This window comes from Protopterus annectens, chromosome 8.part0 (assembly GCF_019279795.1).
Source record: "Protopterus annectens isolate FY-2018-M chromosome 8.part0, PAN1.0, whole genome shotgun sequence".
Classification (NCBI taxonomy): domain Eukaryota; kingdom Metazoa; phylum Chordata; order Ceratodontiformes; family Protopteridae; genus Protopterus; species Protopterus annectens.
The window spans coordinates 613239536-613260555 of NC_056741.1; the positions used below are offsets into that span (position 1 = coordinate 613239536).

The 21020-nt window shown below is 40.0% G+C and overlaps 1 protein-coding gene across 1 annotated transcript in view; it reads left to right on the plus strand.

The window, feature by feature from the left end:
• Positions 1 to 21020, plus strand: part of LOC122808948 (NF-kappa-B essential modulator-like) — a gene marked incomplete in the record, with an annotated part of 2932895 nt that overhangs the window by 758174 nt on the left and 2153701 nt on the right. Inside the window, 1 exon segment of the mRNA XM_044080106.1 lies at positions 4708 to 4769. Within this exon segment, the coding sequence (XP_043936041.1) occupies positions 4708 to 4769 (62 nt within the window).

Here is a 21020-nt window from a genome sequence, read left to right on the forward strand (position 1 = left end):
TTGACTCAAACATTCAAGTAAATGCCATGAGTCTCTCAAATAAAATTTTGATTTTTGCACAACAGGGTTTAGGAGTTTATCAAGCCAAACAGAGATTGGTTCTGTCTTAGAAAAACTGGCTGACACTATAGGCCTGAAAGGATCCATTCTATTTTTATGTAACTTAGGAATGCCAAATATTGTCGCCAGTTTAGGATATATAACTAATAAAAAGTTGTAGACAGAATAATCTAAGTTTCCTTGACTAAATAAGTCAAACAAACAAGTGTCCAATCTCAAAAAACTTTGTGTGATGTACTCTTCTGTAACTACTTTATAACAATTATTATCACTTAACAATGAATTAATTGCCAAACTGTAGTCAGTAGACTTTATAACTACAATAGTACCACCCTTGTCTGCTTTCATAATACGCCATTTCTTATTGTTGGCCAAATCCTCTAGTGCAGACATTTCTGAAGGAAGTAAATTGAGTTTACCTTTACCATAACACCCAATCTTTCTAAATTCCTGCTCACATAACTTCCCAAAAACCATCAGGGTGGAATTTAATAATGGGTTGTAGGTACTTTTCCTTTTGAAATCAAATTGGTTCAGGTCTAGCAATACCTTCAAAAATATACTTCAAATTAAGCTTCCTTAGATACAATTTGAAGTCTACTATTAACCTAGAAATGTTTACATGATTTGATGGAATAAAAGAAAAAACATTTTTAAGTACAGAAGTCATATAATTTGTCAGGACATCATCAGTCAAATTACATACATTAATAGTGTAATCTAATTCTTTTTGCGCCCCTTGCCCTTCCCCTTGCTCCTAGTTTGGACCTTTCCAGACCATCTCGGAGTCTTTTTGTTGCCTGTATTGTCCATCAAAAAAGGACCAGATTTATTCACTACAGAAACTGCTTGTGCATAGGAGGTGGAAGCTTGCATATTGTCTAATTGAATGTGTCCACCATTTCCATTATCATTGGCATTTCCTAAGCACACTTTTGAACCAGCATCTGTGTTAATTGAGTTGACATTGTTGGTTAATGTAACATTATTAACAACATAACTTGTACCATCTTTTTTGACATTAAGGTTCTTTACTGGATAAGCTGTTCTAGAATCATAAGCGGCAAGGTCTCTCTTGAGCTTTTTCTGTTTTCTTAAAATAACAGAAGCTCTGTGTCTCTCAAGTTTAGCATTAATGCCGTAATATAAGGACGCCAAAGAACTAAAGGCCTATGAAGCTATAATTTTACTGTCAAGACTCTGTTTGTTTTCTCAAAGACACTAGTTCAGTTTTGTAATGTTGTATAAGCATATTCGTAAACGTTAGTCCTGTATTGTTAAACAATTCAACCAACTGGGTGTACAATTTGTCACCCTGGACCACACAATTAGGGAACTTAAAAGTTCTTAAGCCAAAGGGCACACATTTCAAGTTAATTTTCTCTTCTAAATAAAAGACTTCTAGCTGTAATGACTCTGTTTTTGTACACAACTTTTTTAGTGAAAAAATATTATTTTTGCAAGTTGTAAACTCGTCCGGACTGGACGGAAATGCAAAGTCACTTACTTTATTTACTTCAGTTCCATTTTGCGTGTTGTGAAAGGGATTTGTTGTTTCCTTAAAAATACTTTCAGTAACTATGTCTGAACAACCAGCACTGTTGAATCCTCGTTGATTCATACACACTGAAGGCAAACCGACGTTCACCTTCACAGGCGAAACCGAACTTGCCTGATTGGAAAAGACGCCCACATTGGCACTGATGTCATCTCGCTTGCTTCCTGGATTACCCGAATTAACGCTCAGGCTACTTGAAACACCCCCATTGCCTATCTGCCAGGATAAAGCCTCTTGAACAGCCTCCTAAATGGTTGAGGTAATAAGTTCACTAAAGCTTCTACCCGACTCAGGAACGGGATGGATGCTAAGGTTTAGCAGAGTCTCCTGACTCAATTCTTCTCCTGCCATCACTGACCAAACAAGAAATATTAAAACCACAAAAACACGAAAAACCGAGTAAACAACACACAGCTAGTACTTGGATTTGAAGAAAAATGCCACAACCTTATTAGCGCTTTCGTCCAATTTAATACACTTGAACTTCTTCAGAAAATAACATCCATACATTTTCAGCATTTAAATAAATAACTTCTGTCACATGTGATAAAATGATCCAATGAAATGCATAAAATACTTAATGTGGTGTTCAAACATTTAAAAGCACATCACTTTTTTTACAAAAATAAACATAACTTTAAATATGTAAAATTGTTATTAATAATAATAATTACTATAATCTTTGTGCTTGTAAAAAGCACTTTATATTAATCATAGCATTTAATCCAGGAAGCTGATCTGCATTTAGTAAAATCTGCCATAAAGTCTCTTTACACTCTAAAGAACTTTAAAGTTCCCACTAAATTTATCATCCTTAACTTTCTCTAAAATGAAAAAAGAGAACTTTTTGAAGCTAGAACAAGACATGGCGTGTTTAGCTATAGCATTTGATATATCTTTTTAACGTATGGCTAGTGTATGCTCATATATACGTTTGTTTAATGCTCTTATTGTCTTTCCTGTATAAAAATGGTTCACATTTTGAAAGTTGTATCTTCAGAAAGTCTACCTTTGTCAACCAATACTTATATTATGACAGTTTACATCCAGTTTGTATGAAACATGGAGTTGTCAAGGGGCAGTTCATCAGAATTAGTCGGTTAACTAGTAGAGATGAGATTTTTCACACAGAAACACAGAAACTGATGGGATTTTTTACACAAAGAGGTTATGATAAAGCCTGGTTGGACAATATATTAAAAGAAGTTTTACGTCTTAGATTTAGTAAGGCGTGTCCTATTTTGAAACAAATCAACAATTTAGTTGTAGTTAATTTAGTAGTGAATGCAACATCTAGTGATTACACTTTGGCTTTTCCTATTCCTATTACTAATGAGATGGTATTTATTAGAAATACCATTTTGAATAATTGGAAAGTAGTGTTGGGTAATACTGATTTGAGTAAAATAGTTGGTAATTTCCCTTTGTTTACTTACAAAAGAATAGTGAACATAAAGACTATTTTAGAGAGAGGTACCTTTGACCGCAACAGTGTCAACACTAGTTTTAATTTGGGTACCTTTCCCAGTGGAGTTTGCAAACAATGTAGATACATTGCAGGGACTAGTTCAGTATTGTTTAAACACACAAATAGGCCAATTCAGTGTAAGGGACACTACACTTGTAAGACTAGAAATGTGGTATATGTTGCTATGTGTACAGGAAAGACAATAAGAGCATTAAACAAACATATATATGAACATACACTAGCCATACATAAAAAAGATATGTCAAATGCTTTAGCTAAACACACCATGTCTTGTTCTAGCTTCAAAAAGTTCTCTTTTTTCATTTTAGAGAAAGTTAAGGATGATAAATTTAGTGGGAACCTTAAAGTTCTTTAGAGTGTAAAGAGACTTTATGGCAGATTTTACTAAATGCAGATCAGCTTCCTGGATTAAATGATATGATTAATATAAAGTGCTTTTTACAAGCACAAATATTATAATAATTATTATTATTAATAACAATTTTACATATTTAAAGTTGATTATTTATGTTTATTTTTGTAAAAAAAAGTGATGTGCTTTTATATGTTTGAACACCACATTAAGTATTTTATGCATTTCATTGGATCATTTTATCACATGTGACACAGCAGTTATTTATTTAAATGCTGAAAATGTATGGATGTTATTTTCTGAAGAAGTTCAAGTGTATTAAATTGGATGAAAGCGCTAATAAGGTTATGGTATTTTTCTTCAAATCCAAGTACTGGCTGAGTATTTTTTTTTTTTTTTATCCTTTTTCACCATTAACTATTAAACTCTGAAAGTGTGCAACACCTATTTCAATTCCATTATCAACTGCTGCATTATATTAAACACCTAGATTGGAGCAATCCCGTAACCAACCAATTGCCATTCAACAACTACTATTCTATTGCTGTTTCCAAACTGCCAATGCTACTCCCTGTCCTCTGACTGTGACTGACCCATCTCCTTACCAACTGTCAAATCCCTTTCAACTTCCCTCAGTGCCTATACGCTTACCTACTCTTACCCTTCAACTTGCATTCTCTGTCACTCCCACTTCATTACTACTTCACCTTTAAATGCACAAGTCTATGTTCACATCATTGCATGGGAAAGTGCAACATTATTAACTAAGTCATTGTAAAACACCCTGTTACTTCCACATACCCTTTTGTTGAAATTCTTAGCACAATTGCTTCTACATTGCTTTATATATAGCTGAAGTAATCATTTAAGCATTTTTTTGGAGTTGCTGTATTCTTGTTTCACATGTATGCCCTATTTTATTGGATATATGTCATGTAGTCCCTGGGCTGAGCCTAAAAATGGTCCTGGTGGATCAGTGCCCTACCTTGGTTAAGAAATAAACAGAAAACAAAGAAAATGTCAGAAGATGTGGGTAGTGAATATCAAAAGCCCAACTTGTCAACATATGTTCTAGCACGACTAGCTTGATCTTTAGCATTTTGTACTCTTGGCTACCGGTTGCTCCTTCAAATAATTTATCAAACTTAAGTTATTAATGGATGATGATGTTTTTGCTGGTATTCATGTTGTATACCTTCTGAAACATGTGTATGCTTACTAATATTATTTTTTTTACTTTCATTGCAGGAAAATGGTGTTCAGACAGAGGTACTTTTAACAAGGGATATGTTGCAAGGAGCAGGTAACAGGTATGTTAACATCTAATTCTTTTTTTTTTTCTCAAAATTTTTTTTTTTATTTTTCAAATACATTTGAATGAATTCCATAACATTTATGCATAACATCTTAAATAACTGTGTACACTATTTACATTAGCCTGACACTATAACATATTTTAATGTATAAAGTTAATTTATAAGTATGCCCAACCCATTGTCAGAGTGTCTGATCAATTATTGTATAGTGTCAATCAACGATAAGACTTTTCCCCAAGGGTTGTTGATAAATGGCTTTGGATAAATTCTTTAATTTTAATTTCCAATAATGCTGTGGTCTTCAGTAGGCTGTAGAAGTCTTCCAAAGTTGGTATTGTGTTTGTATTCCATCTTTTTGTTATACTCTTCCTTGAAATTATTATAGTATAGTACATACTAGATACATGTTTGACCTATTCAAATGAGGACCTCCGTTCACATTCAGTAATGTAAGAGCTTTAGTTAAATAAAATGATTTATAGGTTCATAGGTGTTTACTAGGCTAATGACCACAAGGGCCTTTTTAAGCCTAGTCATGCATCCCAAATCTCTGACAAGTTCTGATACCCTTGATAAGTGTAAGCATGGGCCTGAGAGATGAACCATTTACAGGTTACCTATGTCCATTAGAGACATAGGTGCCAAACCATGGATGAATTTCTGGTTTCCCATCCAGTTGTCCCAAGTTGCACTTGAAATTGGGTTAGGGAGGAAGAACTCTGCTTCACGTGGATGGGGAGCCTGTTCCATAGATGTGGTAGTCTCTGGGATACATACCTATCTCTCCAGCAGGTCCTATTTATATCACAGGCAAGGTTTAAGTCTTTACAATGGGTAATTCTGGTGTTTGTTTTGTGGATATGCAGGAGGTCCATCAGAGTGGGTCTGACAATGCCCTGTATGCCAGGCATAGCTCTCCCCTCAAAATCCTGTAGGAGACAGAATACAGGGATAGGGACTTGAGGTGGTCTGCATAAAACATTTTACTTATGCCTTGTATTCTTTTAGTGAGGAATCTCTGTGAACATTACAATTGTTGGATATGCCTGGTTAGGTACATACCAAAGGGGGCATTGTACTCAAAGATAGGTCGGATGAAAGCTGAATACAGTGGAACAATAACTTCCTTGGACTTAGATGTCATACCTTTGTTTATAAGTTGCACAACATAGAATGATTTCCTCACCACTGTAGACACATGATGGTCAAAGGCTAGATTACTATCTATGTGTGTCCCTAAGTCCCTGACTACTACCCTTCACAAGTCTCAATTGAGACATTTTCTTGCAAGCATGTGCTCCATAAACTGATATAACACTATATCAGCCTCAAACATCAAACCTTGCCAGAAATGAATCTGTTTTTTGAATGGAAAGTACAGCCATATTTCTTTCCTCTTGACAAGATTCTTCTTCTTTTTCTTCTTTTGGCTTTTCCCAGTTAGGGGTCCCCACAGCAGATTACCTGTCCGCTCATAATTGGCAGTGGAGTTTTATGGTGTCAAATTGCCAGCTCGGCTCCCAACCTTCCACAGAAGGCACACACATGCACTCGCTCATGCCTAGGGCCAATTTAGAGTGTCCAATCCACCTGCATTAATTTCTCATAGCCACATCTTGGAGCATTTGCATCTCAGGTTCATGTTCAATATACTGCTTAAGCTGTAAATTTTCTTTCAGTCACATACCATATGCAGTTTAGTTAATTTCACTATCATCTCCAAACAAATTCTAACCACATTCTTTACAGTTTTGTATTGCTTTGTGCAAAATTATTTTGAAATGTACTATGTAATGGTGCATCTTCTTTAAATAAAGCTTGTAGAAAGTTATTAATACCATTCCAAAATGGCTTAATTTTAACACAGTCAAAGAAAATGTGGTTCCAGTCTGCATTGTGTACTTGCTCACATCTCCAACATATTCCTTTTGTGGAAGAACTAATTTTACTGATTCTGTCTGGGGTTGAGAATGCTCTTTGCAAGCATTTCCAATTAAAACATTCCAGTATTGTGTAAAGGATGTATATTTTATCGATAATAATATATTTGTTTTAATATTTTCAGTTAACTGTATTGAATGTCCTTTTATATTTCCAGTATGAGGTTTTGGGTGTTGTTTTATAGTTTATCCAGATTTTGTAAAATTTTGAAATACTGTTTCCCCATGTCAAAGTCATTATATATGATTTCGTATATGTATTTCATAAATTTAGGCATTTCTTTAAATGAAGAATTGTTAATTATTCTACTTAAATCTTGCGAATATGACAGAATACTCTGTAAAGTTAGCCAGTCCTGTTGTGGAATTTTGTATGTTGTTTTTATTACTTGCATATCTAAAGCTTTTAGTTTTTTTGATGCAGTGGAGCCAACAAACCAATCCTTCCTGTTCCCAGGAATAAATAATTTCTCTATAGCTTTTATGTGAAAAGTTCTTTGTGACTATAAATGATGTTAAAAGATCAAACCAGATTTTTAAATTTATATTTGCATTAATTTTCCTAAATGAGCCCATGTAATAATCATACAAGTTTTGTAGGTTTAATTATGTTATATTGCATACTAATACATATGTGCCATGGCAAATTGTTTTTATCTGTTATTTGTTTTTTGTTTTTTTTTTGTAAATCAAATTAATTTATTTTTATTACATTTAGTAATTCTTTCCAATTTGCAAAGTTATTTGGACTTCCAAGCTGAGATTGTTTTAGATACTGATGCTTTTATACATGTTTATATATCAGGAAAGTTTAATCCTCCCTGTTTCCATGGTCTGATATGATGTATTAAAGCTATTCTGTTTCTCTTGGGAAACCAATTCCTTTGTGATAACAGTTGTATTGCCAAGGCTATATATAGGATCTTGAGCAGTAAAACCATTTTTTTATTAACTGTAGTCTGTCTTCAAATGTTAATATTATATGTTAAGTTGTCAATCTCGCCTTCATTCTTGCTTGATGGGTTCGGAGCCGATCCCTCGGCTCCGACTCGGCACTTGCTAAGCTCGAGAGTCACTTTTACCAGCTCGAGGCAGCCCCATATCCCATGATGCAAGGCGGTAAGTACCCAGATCTCGTTTGCCGCTTCGCTTATGAGGTCCTCCTTTTACCAGCTCCTGGTAAGTGATTCAATTTACTAATATTCAAGCCCCTTTTTGTTAAAAAACTTATTATTAGTTATAAGTTAATTATTTAGTTTTCCTGACAGAAATCCCTGTCTCCCTTAATATTTTTTAGTCAAACTTTACCCATCCCATCCCCTCCCTGTTAGGGCGTGTGTGTGTTTATTTTAGGAATACCTTTTGGTATTTTCTTTAATTTAAGTTTTTTGACTGGTGTGTGTGTGTGTTTAAGCACTATGTCAAAGGAGAGGGTCTCAGGTTTTAAGAAGTGTGACTCGTGCTGTCAGAAGATGTCTCTGACAGACGGTCACACTTCTTGCCTGTATTGCCTGGGGCCTCTTCACCTGCAGGACTCCTGTGCTATTTGTCATTCCTTCAGCCAGAGAGTCCTGCAGGAAAGACGTAATAAACTGATTCTTAGGGGCCTTCTTGAGCCGGAGGGCTCTCCGGCTAAGTCGGCTCCGTCAAAATCAGTTAAATCTTCCAAGGCCCAGGCTTCTGTTTCTAAGCCTGCGGCCTCGGCTCCGACTCGCTCCGAGTCGAGATCGGCTCCGGCTGGAGCCGATTCTGGCTTAACAAAGCCTTCGGCACCGATGGCTATCGGTGCCGAATCTGTATCGACCACTTCGGTGTCTGCTCCGATCGGTTCCGACACCCATGTGGCACAGGCATCAGTGTCGGCTCCGATCGGCTCCGACACCGTTACTTTGGTGGCTGTATCGGCTCCGGCTGGAGCCGATACATCGAGGCTTCCTGTCGGCTCCGAGAGGTCGGCTCCGACAGGATCTATGGTATCGGCTCCGATGGCTCATTCCAGGAAGAGGTCGAGGTCTCCTTCCTTGGAGCCGATACTTTCGGCTCCGGCTTCACCTCTTCTATCGGAACGGAGCCATCGGAGCCGATCTTCAAGGTCATCCAGGTTGTCAGATCATGACCTAGAGAGAGTGGTCAGTAGATTACTTAAGTCACAGGTACTGGCCCAAATGTTACACAGTCCGTCTCAACAGACGACTGTTGGTCCACACCACGTTACAGTTCCTCCTTCAACTCTACCTCAGAGCTTGGAGTTGGAGTCTTCGGGAATGGTTACTGCTACGGCTGGAGGACAGATACCCCCTTCTGTTCCTTCAGCCTCTACTCTTATCTCCTCTTTGAGACCTTCCTTAGAGGGATTCGGTGGTCGGGCTTCCATGGTCTCCTCCGAGGGGGTGAGTGGCATCGGACCCTTGTCCGAACCCGCTCTTCCCCTTGGAGCCTCGGCCTTGGTGAGCTCGGCTCCGACATCTGCCTCGGAGACTTCCCTTCGGTGGTCCCTGGAGTTCCTAGCTCTTGAGCGGGTTCTCTCGGACCTGCCTGGGAGGGGAGCATTCGAGGTGATGAAGAGTGTACTGGCCACTGGTATCAGTCAGCAGTCTGTTCCCGTAGCTCCTCCCTCTATAGTACCTGTTGACATCTCTGCCACTTCTCTTGCTACAGGACCCAGAGATCCTCCGCCTCAGGTTTCCCCATTGGGAATTTCCCCTCTTCCGAGGATTCTCCTGATGTTTGGGAGATCCTCCTAGGAAGAGGACTTGTAAGAGGAAGCATGTAGACTCCCCGAGTCTGTCACTGGATACTGACTTTGATGAGTCAGAGGGATCCCCTAGATCCCCTCTGAGGATGTCTCCTTCTCAGACATCCTAGAACTTCTGAAACAGAGTGGAAACTGGCCCACCAACAATCCCTCTGAGGATGAGTCAGTATACCTAGAGGCGTTTGGATCTCGGCCCTCCACCTCCTGGGTGTCTCCGCCTTTCGACCCCCTTATGCAGGTTATTGCACGAAAGGCGTGGGCAGCTCCTGACTCTGTAGAGCCAGTCCCTAGGAGGCCTTCAAAATTTATAACTGCCCCGTCTGACAAACAATTCCTTACCAAGGGTGTCCCCGCTGATGCCATGGTGGTGGCTGCGGCCACCAAAAAGGAACTTGCAGATCCTTACGTGCCCGTCCATCCTCCTAATAAGGACTCTAGGACCATGGATAGGTACGGTAAGCGGATGTTTTCCTCAGCGACCTTTGCTATCCCTCGTGTCAATTACCTATGTCACTTCACCAGACTCCAGAGGATATCCTGAAGGAGCTGGGAGAAGTAGTTCAGGATCCTACAGCTGCAGGGGCTCAAGAAAAAATTGCTTCGCAGCTAGGAACCCTTAACTCCATTGCAAACTCCTCCATGCTTATATCATATGCTGCTGATGGAGTGAGTAGGGCAGGTACAGGTGTGGCTCTTAGGCGCCAAGCCTGGATGCGGCTATGTGATTTTATGGATCCCTTTAAGGCGTCCTTCACAAATTCTCCCTTTGATGGGTCAGCTTTGTTTGGCCCTCAGGTGAAGGAAACCTTGACCAGGTGCGAGCAGGACGGCAAGACTCTTTCTGCTGTTGGAGTCCGTTTTCCACCCCTTCTAGACCTTATCCCAAAGGACAGAAGGGCGGGAAGATGTGGTTCCGTAAATCCCAAGGAGTCACGCCGGATTCACGTGGTCAGTTTACCCCTAGAGGCAGAGGGGTAACAACAACAGACGCCGCTCTAGAGGCAGAGGGGTCTGAAGAACCAGGGAAACAGGGAGCCTCTCTCTGACAAGCCCTTTCAGCATCCCTGAGGTGTTGCCCGGCTGTCCCTCCTTGGAGGCAGTCGGGGGAAGATTATCACTGTACCCAGAAGCCTGGCATTCCCTCACTCAAGACAGATGGGTACAGTCGATCATAACCAAGGGTTATATAATTTCTTTAGAGGAAAGTCGCTTCACCTCAAGCCCCCTACCAGATGTACCACCGGTCTAAGGGAGATTGCAGAGTCAGAAATCTCAAAACTACTGCAAAAGAGCCATTCAGCCAGTTACAATAGACCATTCAGAGCCGGAATCTACTCAAGGTTCTTTTTGGTCCCCAAAAAGACGGGAGACTGGAGACCAATATTGGATCTCAGCAGACTCAACAAGTCTGTCAGGAAGACAAGATTCGAATGGTCACTCTTCAGTCAATTCTGCCCTTCTTACAGAAGGACAACTGGATGTGCTCAATAGATCTTCAGGATGCGTACTATCACATAAAAATTCACAGACGCTCCAGGAGATTTCTCGGCTTTCGGCTGGGGTCCAGTCATTTCCAGTTCAGAGCCCTGCCCTTTGGTCTCACTACAGCCCCAGAGTGTTCACCAAATGCATGGCAGTGGTCACGGCTCACCTGAGACGTCAAGGATTCCAGGTGTTTCCGTATCTCGACGACTGGCTCCTGTCAGCCACCACCAGGCATCAGCTTATACAAGCCAGGGATTACACAATAGACCTTTGTTCTCATTTGGGCATCTCAATCAACTTGAAAAGTCATCCTTATCGCCCTGCCAGTCTATTACCTTCATAGGCGCAAACTTAAACACTGTTCGGATGTCAGCTACCCTTACAGAACAAAGAGTTTCAGACATTCAGACTCATGTCAGGATCATTCTGGCCAGCAAGAAAATACAGGCCAGAATGGTTCTAAAGGTATTAGGTCTCATGGCTGCGGCCATTACTCTTCTTCCCCTGGCTCGATTCTACATGCGCCTTCTTCAGTGGATGCTGTTCACACAATGGTCATACCAGCAACTTCCAATGCGTCACCAAATTCTGGTGACACAGACATGCAAAGAGCATCTTGCTTGGTGGATCACATCGTCTCAGGTTCACCAAGGCAGGTACTTTGTACCCCCATCCCCGATAGCCACTGTCACCACGGATGCCTCCCTGATAGGGTGGGGGGGTCATTATCAGGGCAGGATGGTTCATGGGACGTGGCAGCCGTTCGAGTACCATCTGCACATAAATGTCCTGGAGATGAGAGCAGTGCTTTTAACGTTGCAAGCCCTCAACGACTTTCTTCCCGTAGGGACAATTGCAGTCCACACAGACAACATGTCTGTAGTTTGGTATATCAACAAACAGGGCGGAACCAAGTCCTACCCCTTGTGTCGAAGCGCTCAGACTATGGCAATGGGCGATCTCCTCTCATCGGTTTCTGGTAGCAACGCATATCCCTGGGAAAACCAACATTATAGCGGACAGATTGAGCAGAGCTATCCTCATGCCTCACGAGTGGTCTCTCAAGCAATCTATAGCGGAAGAGATTTTTCTGGAATGGGGTCGTCCATGTTGCGATCTTTTTGCTACTCCCCAAAACAGCAAATGTCCAGACTTCTTCAGCCTCTTCCCTCTATCAGGCCATCGCCCCAGAGACGCTCTGACCCAGGATTGGCCCCAGGGACTTCTTTATGCCCTCCCTCCATTTCCTCTGATCCCTCAGGTGATCCAGAAAGCTACCGTTTTGAGAGCCAAATTGATTCTCATTGCCCCTTACTGGCCTCGACAAGTTTGGTTCCCGTTCCTCCATCATCACCTTTTGGTGCAGCCGTGGCATCTGGACCCAGTGCCAGATCTTCTGATTCACCAATCGGGTCAGCTGCACCGGTCAATCCCTTCTCTCAACCTCACAGCATGGTTGCTCCACTTCCTTCCTTAGCCAGGCTTCCTCTGATCTCTAACCCAGTTAGAGACATCATAGTAACCGCTAAAATCCTCTACCAGGAGGATTTATACAAGCAAATGGAAGCGTTTCTCTTATTGGGCTAAGGCCCAAAATATTGATCCTTTTACTGCCCCTGTTCAGGCAGTCCTGGACTTCTTAGCAGAGATTTTTCATGCAGGCTCCTCTTCTTCCACAGTCAGAGTTCAATTGGCTGCTATTTCCAATTTTCATGTCGGGATAGCAGATCATAATATTATGTCCCATAGGCTCTGCAGGGCCTTCTTGAAAGGAATTTTCCTACTAAAACCTCCAATCAGGAATCCTCCTCCTCAGTGGGATCTAAATTTAGTGCTGACATCCTTGATTCTTCCCCCTTGAGCCAGCTGTTTCTTGTTCCCTGAAATATCTTTCTTGGAAAACTTTATTCCTAGTGGCTATTACATCTGCCAGGAGGGTGTCTGAACTTCATGCTCTTTCGGTTCGACCCCCCTATTTGGTTTTTCACAAAGACAGAGTATCTTTGAGAACTTATCCAACCTTTTTACCTAAGGTCGCTTCAAAGAACAATCTGAATCAATCCATTGATCTCCCTGTATTTTTTTCCTAACTATTCAGATAGAGCTGAACAAAAGCTACATTATCTTGATGTCCACCGTCAATTTAGATATTATTTGGACAGAACAAAAAAATTTAGAAAATCTGATCAACTTTTTGTTTCCTATGCGGATAATAAAAAAGGCCTTCCTGTTTCTAAAGTGACCTTGTCCAGATGGCTTTCTTCGGTCATCTCTGAAATTTATACGCTCAGGGGAAAACAGCTGTGCTCAAAACCTAAAGCACATTCAACTAGGAGCTTAGCTACTTCTACAGCTTTTCAAGCTAGACTTCCTTTGGACACTATTTGTGCAGCGGCCACTTGGGCTACTCCTCACACTTTTGTTTCCCATTACAAATTGGACTTGGCCTCCAGGGACAGAGCCAGTTTTGGCTCTACAGTCCTCAAGAGTTTGTTCCATTGAGCCACCCAGGATAGAGGTGCTAGGGACATGGTCCCATCAAGCAAGAATGAAGGCGAGATTGACAACTTAACATTAAGAAGTTATGTACCTACCATAGCGTTCCATGTTAGTTGTCTTCTCGCCTTCTTTCTTGCGACCCTCCCTCCTTCCCCTGGCCTGGACAGACCTTGTATAAGAAACTGTTATGCTGAAGACCATTCAGACCTGGTCCTTCTTCCATCTGTAAGTTTTCTTTCTTCCTTTGGGAAGTATTTTATGCTTGGTGCTATTGCCCTTTGTCAGCAAACGAGATCTGGGTACTTACCGCCTTGCATCATGGGATATGGGGCTGCCTCGAGCTGGTAAAAGTGACTCTCGAGCTTAGCAAGTGCCGAGTCGGAGCCGAGGGATCGGCTCCGAACCCATCAAGCAAGAAAGAAGGCGAGAGAAGACAACTAACATGGAACGTTATGGTAGGTACATAACTTCTTATTTGTTCCATTTTTCCACAGAGATTTTTAATTGTGTTGATATTATTGTAATTTTTTAGACTAATTCATTATTATCGTTGCATAACTCAATTCCTAGATATTTTAAGGTAGATTTTTGTTTCCCTTTGATGTGATCCCCCTTAGTTTGCAGTTCTTTTTTGTATTTAAAAATAAAAATTTTGATTTTGATTTATTGAAATGGAGTCCTGAAGTCATGTGAAATTTGTCAATTAATGTATCTAATTCTTCAAATGTCTCTTTTGTATTAGATAATCCTAATAATATGTCATCAGCAAATGGCATTACTTTAGAATTGTATTGTTCATAATAATCTAATCCTTCGATTTTTATATTGTTATGGTTGAATCTGCCAGTATTTCAATAGCCAGAGCAAATAAAATCTGTGACATGGGACATCCTTGTTTAGTGCCTTTTGTTATATGTATAGATTCAGAGGTAAAAGGACCTAACTTGACATACGCTAAATTATTTATGTGTGTATATATATATATATATATATATATATATATATATATATATATATATATATTCTTTAGGAGATGAACAAAGGATGCAGTAAATTCAAATAGCATTAGGGTTTTTAATAAATAGTCCCAATTTAGGGAATCAAAGGCTTTCTCTGTCTAAGCCAATTATGAGTGTTTCTTTATTTTCTTTATTAACATACTCTGTAAGAGAAATTATCCTTTTAATATTGTCTTGTGTGTGTCTATGATATATAAATCCAGTTTGATTATTATTTATTGTTTTGGATATTAGTATTTTCATTCTGTTAGTTAATATCGCCATAAATATCTTATAGTCATTATTTTATAATGATATAGGTCTATATGAGGTACAGATGTTTGGGGATTTGTTTTCCTTTAGGATTGGTGTGATTAAGGAATATCTTGAAGAGGGTGGTATTAAAGCTTGTGACTGAATTTTTAATTGAGTTTTATGGAAGAGGGGATAGTATCTTTGAAGGAAAAAGTTTATATATTTCCATAATTTTGCCATCTGTACCTGGAGCTTTATTATTTTTACCCTCTTTTTATTGTATCTGTAATTTCTTTGTAGGATATCGGTGCTTGCAGATCTAGTTTTAATTTTTCTGGTATTTTTTTATATTAGAACATTTTTCATGTAGATTTAATTGATCAATATGTATATTTCCTTTTTTGGAAATGTTCCATATAGTGATTTCTATAGGCATCAGGAATGTAAACTATATCTGAGACATTTTTCCCTTTCTTTTCATGGAAGATACTTTTAATGTTATTAGCTTTTGACTGTATTTTGATTCTTGTGGATAAATTATGTAAATATTTCGGAGAAGTGGCCAAGGTATTAATTTTTAGTTTTTCTAAAGCTAAACTAGTTTTATGTGTTAGAATTTCGTTGTAAGTATTGTTTAATACTTCTACTTTCTTTTTCATTTCCAAATTATTTTGATTTTTTTTCAGCTTTTACTAACAAAAGTTTGGATTGAAGATCTAATAATTCAGAATCCCATTCTGTGATTTTTGTTATACCAATTTAGGGTTTTACCATATATTTAAGCTTTTAATGAGTCCCATATCATTATTTTATTTAACTCTGTGGTGTAATTAATATCTAAGAAAAACTGTAATTCAGATAATAACTGGGGTTTGAACTCTCTAATTTCAGTTATATATGCTGGAATTCTGTAGTTAAAGATTAATAGTTTGTACCCATTTTGACGTTTTAGTCTCAATGAATTGTGGTTTGAAAAGGGGCGGAGAGTGATTGAGAAATGAATGTAAGTCATGGGCAGCAAATATTTAATCTTTTCTAGTTTTGGTACCAAATCTGTGATCTTGATGGGAAAACAGCAAAGATTTATCTTCTTTAAATTTAAAAGTATCTACAACATGAAATGATTCTACCCACTTGTTTAAAGCTTTTGATACAGCAGATGTACGCAGAGGTCTTTCATCTGTAGTTTCAGAAATATCAAATATACAGTTAAAATCTCCTCCTAATATTAAGTTGCCTTTATAATTATTGGAAATTAAATCCAGGTGTTTTTTAGCAGTTCCTGTTCCAATGCCTGGGAACCAGTATAGATTGACAAGGGTCCATATTATGTTATTATATTTAACTATTACTAATGCCTTAAGGCCTTCTTTATCTTCATACTTATAAATGACTTCTGGGTTAATCATATTTGTTTTCCATAAAATTGTTACCCCTTTTGTCTTTGTCTTATAAGTGGATTGCACCAATATCATATATTCCTTAGGATTCCATTTGTAATTGTCATTTGTTTTGAAATGAGTTTCTTGAAGGAAGACAATTTGTGCTTTTTTCAGTTTTAAATATTTCAGTAGATGTGATGTCTTGCTAGGATTGTTTAAGCCATTGGTATTTAAAGATAATAAAGTTAAATCTATCTTAGGTTATTTAGACTATGTATTTTTTGTTTTATTGTGACTAATAAACATTTTCATCTGATAACTATAAAGTATATGTTTGAACTTTTAAAGGAAATGATCTGTTTTATACTTTGAGTGTTTACCAATAAACTAATGTTTCAGTCAAGCATACTAAAAATGTTTTTGTGAAATAACAAATTTAAACTAATAAATGTTAACAAAACTAAGATCCGCACTAGCCATGGAATGAAAATCATTCCTAATCTGATTGCTAAACCTAAATCCATCAGATTATCACTCATACCTTGACAATCCAGAACATCTGAGCTCCGTAAATTGAATTATCATATGGAGAATATTTGTAATAGGAATAAGCAATATTTATATTATTTTGAACAGATATAGTACTATTGTAGTTTAAACAGAATTCTGATACAATATACATGTCTACTTATTGTATAAGCAATTAATATTTACATGAAAGATAGAGGACAAGCAATTTAATCATAGTAAAGTAGGATGTATCATATGTAAAACTTCAGTAAAAGATTATAGCACACAGTTATTTAACATTTTCATCCTTATTGATGAAGTCTTTCAAAACTTATTACTTAATATAAATAGATGGTAATATTTATACCTAATGTTTATAATACAGTGTATTTTACTGGATGTCCTTCATGGATGCATCTGCAGTCATAACAACTGGGTTGTCCTGTCGTCAGGCAGCCCTTCAGTCGGCCGGATTCCAAAGTCTGGGTCCGGCTTCGGCTGATGTCGCACTTCACCCGACGTCATCTCTGCTGGTCTTCGGGTATAAAGGCATCAGCCGACGCCATTTTCCTCAGTCTTTCTTGCCGTGGCGCCAAGCAGAAGCTGTTCGCAAGTGCCGGTCGGTCAGATTCAGAGATTACTACTACCGAATACTACTTGAAGACTTCTAAAAAGCTAAGTACCCCGTTGGGGACTCTTTCTTGCCTCAGCCGATGTCAGAAAAAGTCAATAACTGTTTAACTTGTGGGAAACAAATACCTCATAAAGATTTCCACTCTTACTGTTTGCCTTGCTTAGGCCCAGACCACGACGTAGCAGCCTGTTCGGCCTGCGCTTCCTTCAACCGACGAACGCTAAGGCATCGGTCGGAGTTTGCTGAACAGTTTTTCGGCTCAGACTTTGCGTACATTATGCCGTCGGATCCTCCGACTACCCAAATTATTAAAAAACGCAAGGAAAAAGACCGACACTCGCGGTCCGCGGTTTCGGCCGAAACCACGGTGAAGCAAGCCGCGAGTGTCTCGGTTTCGGCCGAAACCGAGAAAACTGGTCAATCTCCAGCCGAATCCATGGCTACTACTGAGGCTCCTGCTACCTTATCTGAATCGGCCTCAGAAATTTTGCCTACAACCGTGGTTTCTTCTGATTTATCAGACACCATCCCTTTGGATGTCTCCACCCCAGCACGTGGTGCTGCTAGACCCCCTGCAGCCATGTCTATCAAGGCCTTTGCCAGGGCCAAAGCAGCCAAATCTGCTAAGTCAGTGCCTGTTAAACCTCCCTCACACAGGCCCACTTCTAGTTCACAAATGCTTACTCTGGCAGAAGATTTAATATCCTTAATTAGGGGATCCCAATCTCACCCAGACAGGGCCTCTCAGCCCCCTGAAAAGAGACCTAGGACAGAGCCCCCCGAGCCAGTGTCCTCTGAGGCTTCTGCGGATGACTCCGACATTTCAGAACAGCCAGAGGACCCTTTTTCTACATATGAAGACTCCGATGCTGAAGAATCCATTCCAGCTGCCTCTCCACCAGAGGAATTTTCTTTTGGGGAAACCTTGCATGCCATGAGAGAACAATTCCAATGGCAGGGACAAGATTTCTCAGACTCAAGAAAAAGGCTTAGGACCTTTCTACACTTACCACAACATAGGCCCTTAGCTATACCTCCTGTTTTACCTGTTGTGGATGACGCATTTAATGATGTCTGCACTGCTCCTGATTCTTTACCTCCTGCCCCTGCCAAACCTGATAGATATTACAGGGTACCTGACACTCATCACCACCTATACAAGGCCCCACTGGCAGACCCCGAAACTATTTCCCAGGGGCCTAAGGCAGTAGCCTCGACCATAGCAAAAAACCCTATTCCTTCAGAAAGGGAATCCAGGTCCTTAGACAGATGGGGGAAAAAAGTTTACACCTCTGCTACTCTCTCAGCTAGAGCTTTAAACTGTCAGTTTCACATGATTCAATACCAAGAGTTTATGCCTGATCAGTTAACTAAAAAAGTATCCTCTGATGAATCTTTAGACACGAAATATGTATTAGAAATGGTAAATAACATACAACAGGTTAGTAACCATTCCTTAAAATGTGGCTATGATGCACTGGAGGCTTCATTTAGATCAGCCATGACTGGCACAGTGATAAGAAGACATGCATGGCTGAAAGAACAGGTCTTACCGGATCATGTTAAAGCAAAGCTATTAGATGCTCCCATGGATAAGGCCAATTTATTTGGTACACCTGCCCAGCAGGTAATGAAGAAAATGGAAGAAAAGGCAAAATCTGTACAAACAGTTAAAGATTTCTTACAGGTTCAGCCCCCAAGGTTTAGCAGGAACTGGCCTGCCAAAAACTGGTCCTTTCCTGACTCCACAAGATCCCAAAGGGGCAGAAACAGACGATCCAGAGGCAGAAATCAATCCAGAGGAGGTGCCTACAGAGGACGACAGTGGCAAGGTAATAACAGAGGCACAGACACAACCACTGCCACTGCAACAGGACAATCACAGTGACTTGACTCTAACTCCGCCTACCAGGGAGCAAATAGCAGCACCTTTAGGCGGAAAGTTAGCCTTATTTTCGAAAAATTGGCACTATATCACAAAAGACAAGTGGATTTTGCAAACCATAGACCAAGGCTACGGTTCCACTTCCACACCTTGCCAGTAAAGAGGAATGCCAAACCTGCCTCCAAATCAAAAAATAGAAGCTCTACAGCAGATAGCGAAATTATCCAAGATGAGAGCTGTGGAAAGAGTACCAATAACAGAACAGGGCAAAGGATTCTACTCCAGACTCTTCCTAGTACCAAGAAAAGAGAAAAGTTGGAGACCTATTCTCGACCTGTCCATCTTAAACACATACATCATTGTCCCAAAATTCAAAATGCTGACCCTACAGCAACTTCTTCCCATGCTGGGCAAGGAGTGTTGGCTGGTAACTCTAGATCTCAAGGAGGCATACCTGCACATCCCCATTCGACCCAATTGCAGAAGATACCTCAGATTTCTTGCAGGATCAGAGCATTATCAATTCTCAGCATTGCCCTTTGGCTTATCTACTGCGCCCAGAGTATTCACAAAATGCCTGGCATCAGTAATCGCTCACTGCAGACTACAGGGAATCCAAATTTACCCATACCTGGACGACTGCCTGCTACAAGCGGACAACAAAAGCAAGCTGACAACAGATTTACAAAGGGTCATTTACTTGCTACAAGCCCTGGGATACACAGTCAACTTACAAAAGTCAAGGCTGATACCATCCCAGACAAGAACATTCTTAGGCGCAGAATTGGACACAGTAAAACAAATGGCATTCCTAACTGCAGAAAAACAAAAAGAACTCCCTCTTTACTTTTTGGCATTAACAAGACAGAACAAACTAACAGCAAGAAAAGTTCTGCAGGCCTTGGGCTTCATGGCATCATGCATAATCTTGGTCCCACATGCCAGACTGCATATGAGAAAACTACAGTGGTACCTAAAGAATTTATGGTCTCAACACAGGCACAGCCTAGAAGCAGAAATACCATTAATCCCATGCCTAAAACATGAATTCCTCTGGTGGGCCCAAGCATGCCAGTCAAACCCAGGCCTACCCTTTCACAAGTTTCGAACAAGCCAAACCATCACAACAGACGCCTCAGACCTAGGATGGGGGGCGCACATGCTGGACAAATGCGTACAAGGATTGTGGACTCAGGACCAGCTGCACCTGCACATAAACCAAAAAGAAATGCTGGCAGTAAAACTGGCAATCCAAAAATTCAGACCATTCCTCAAAGAAGGCCATTTGATGATAAGGACAGACAACACCACAGTCATGTGGTACATCAACAAACAGGGAGGCACTCATTCATACCCCCTATGCAGAATGACTTTGGACCTTTGGAATCTGGCTCTCAGCTACAACATCCAGTTACAGGCAATATTTGTACCGGGAAAAGAGAACACTCTAGCAGACATGTTAAGCAGAACCACCTCGGATGCTCACGAATGGATGCTACACCCAGACATCTTCAAGACCATCACAAAGAAATGGGGAATGCCACAAATAGATCTATTCGCTTCCCCTCTCAATCACCAGCTCAAAAAATTCTGCACAAGGACATTCCACCCACTTGCATGGAAGGTGGATATTCTTTCCTTCAGCTGGACAGGTCTGACAGCATATGCATTTCCACCTCTTCCCTTGATACACAAGGTATTACTGAAAATCAAGGAAGAACGTCCAAGGATAATCCTGGTAGCTCCGAACTGGCCAAGACAACACTGGTACCCATTGCTGAGGAGCATGTCTCGGGAGAAAATGTGGTCAATACCCCTGATGCCTTTGATGTTAACTCAGAACAACTACAGCATCATGCATCCAAACCTAAAAACTTTGCAGCTGACTGCCTGGAACATCAC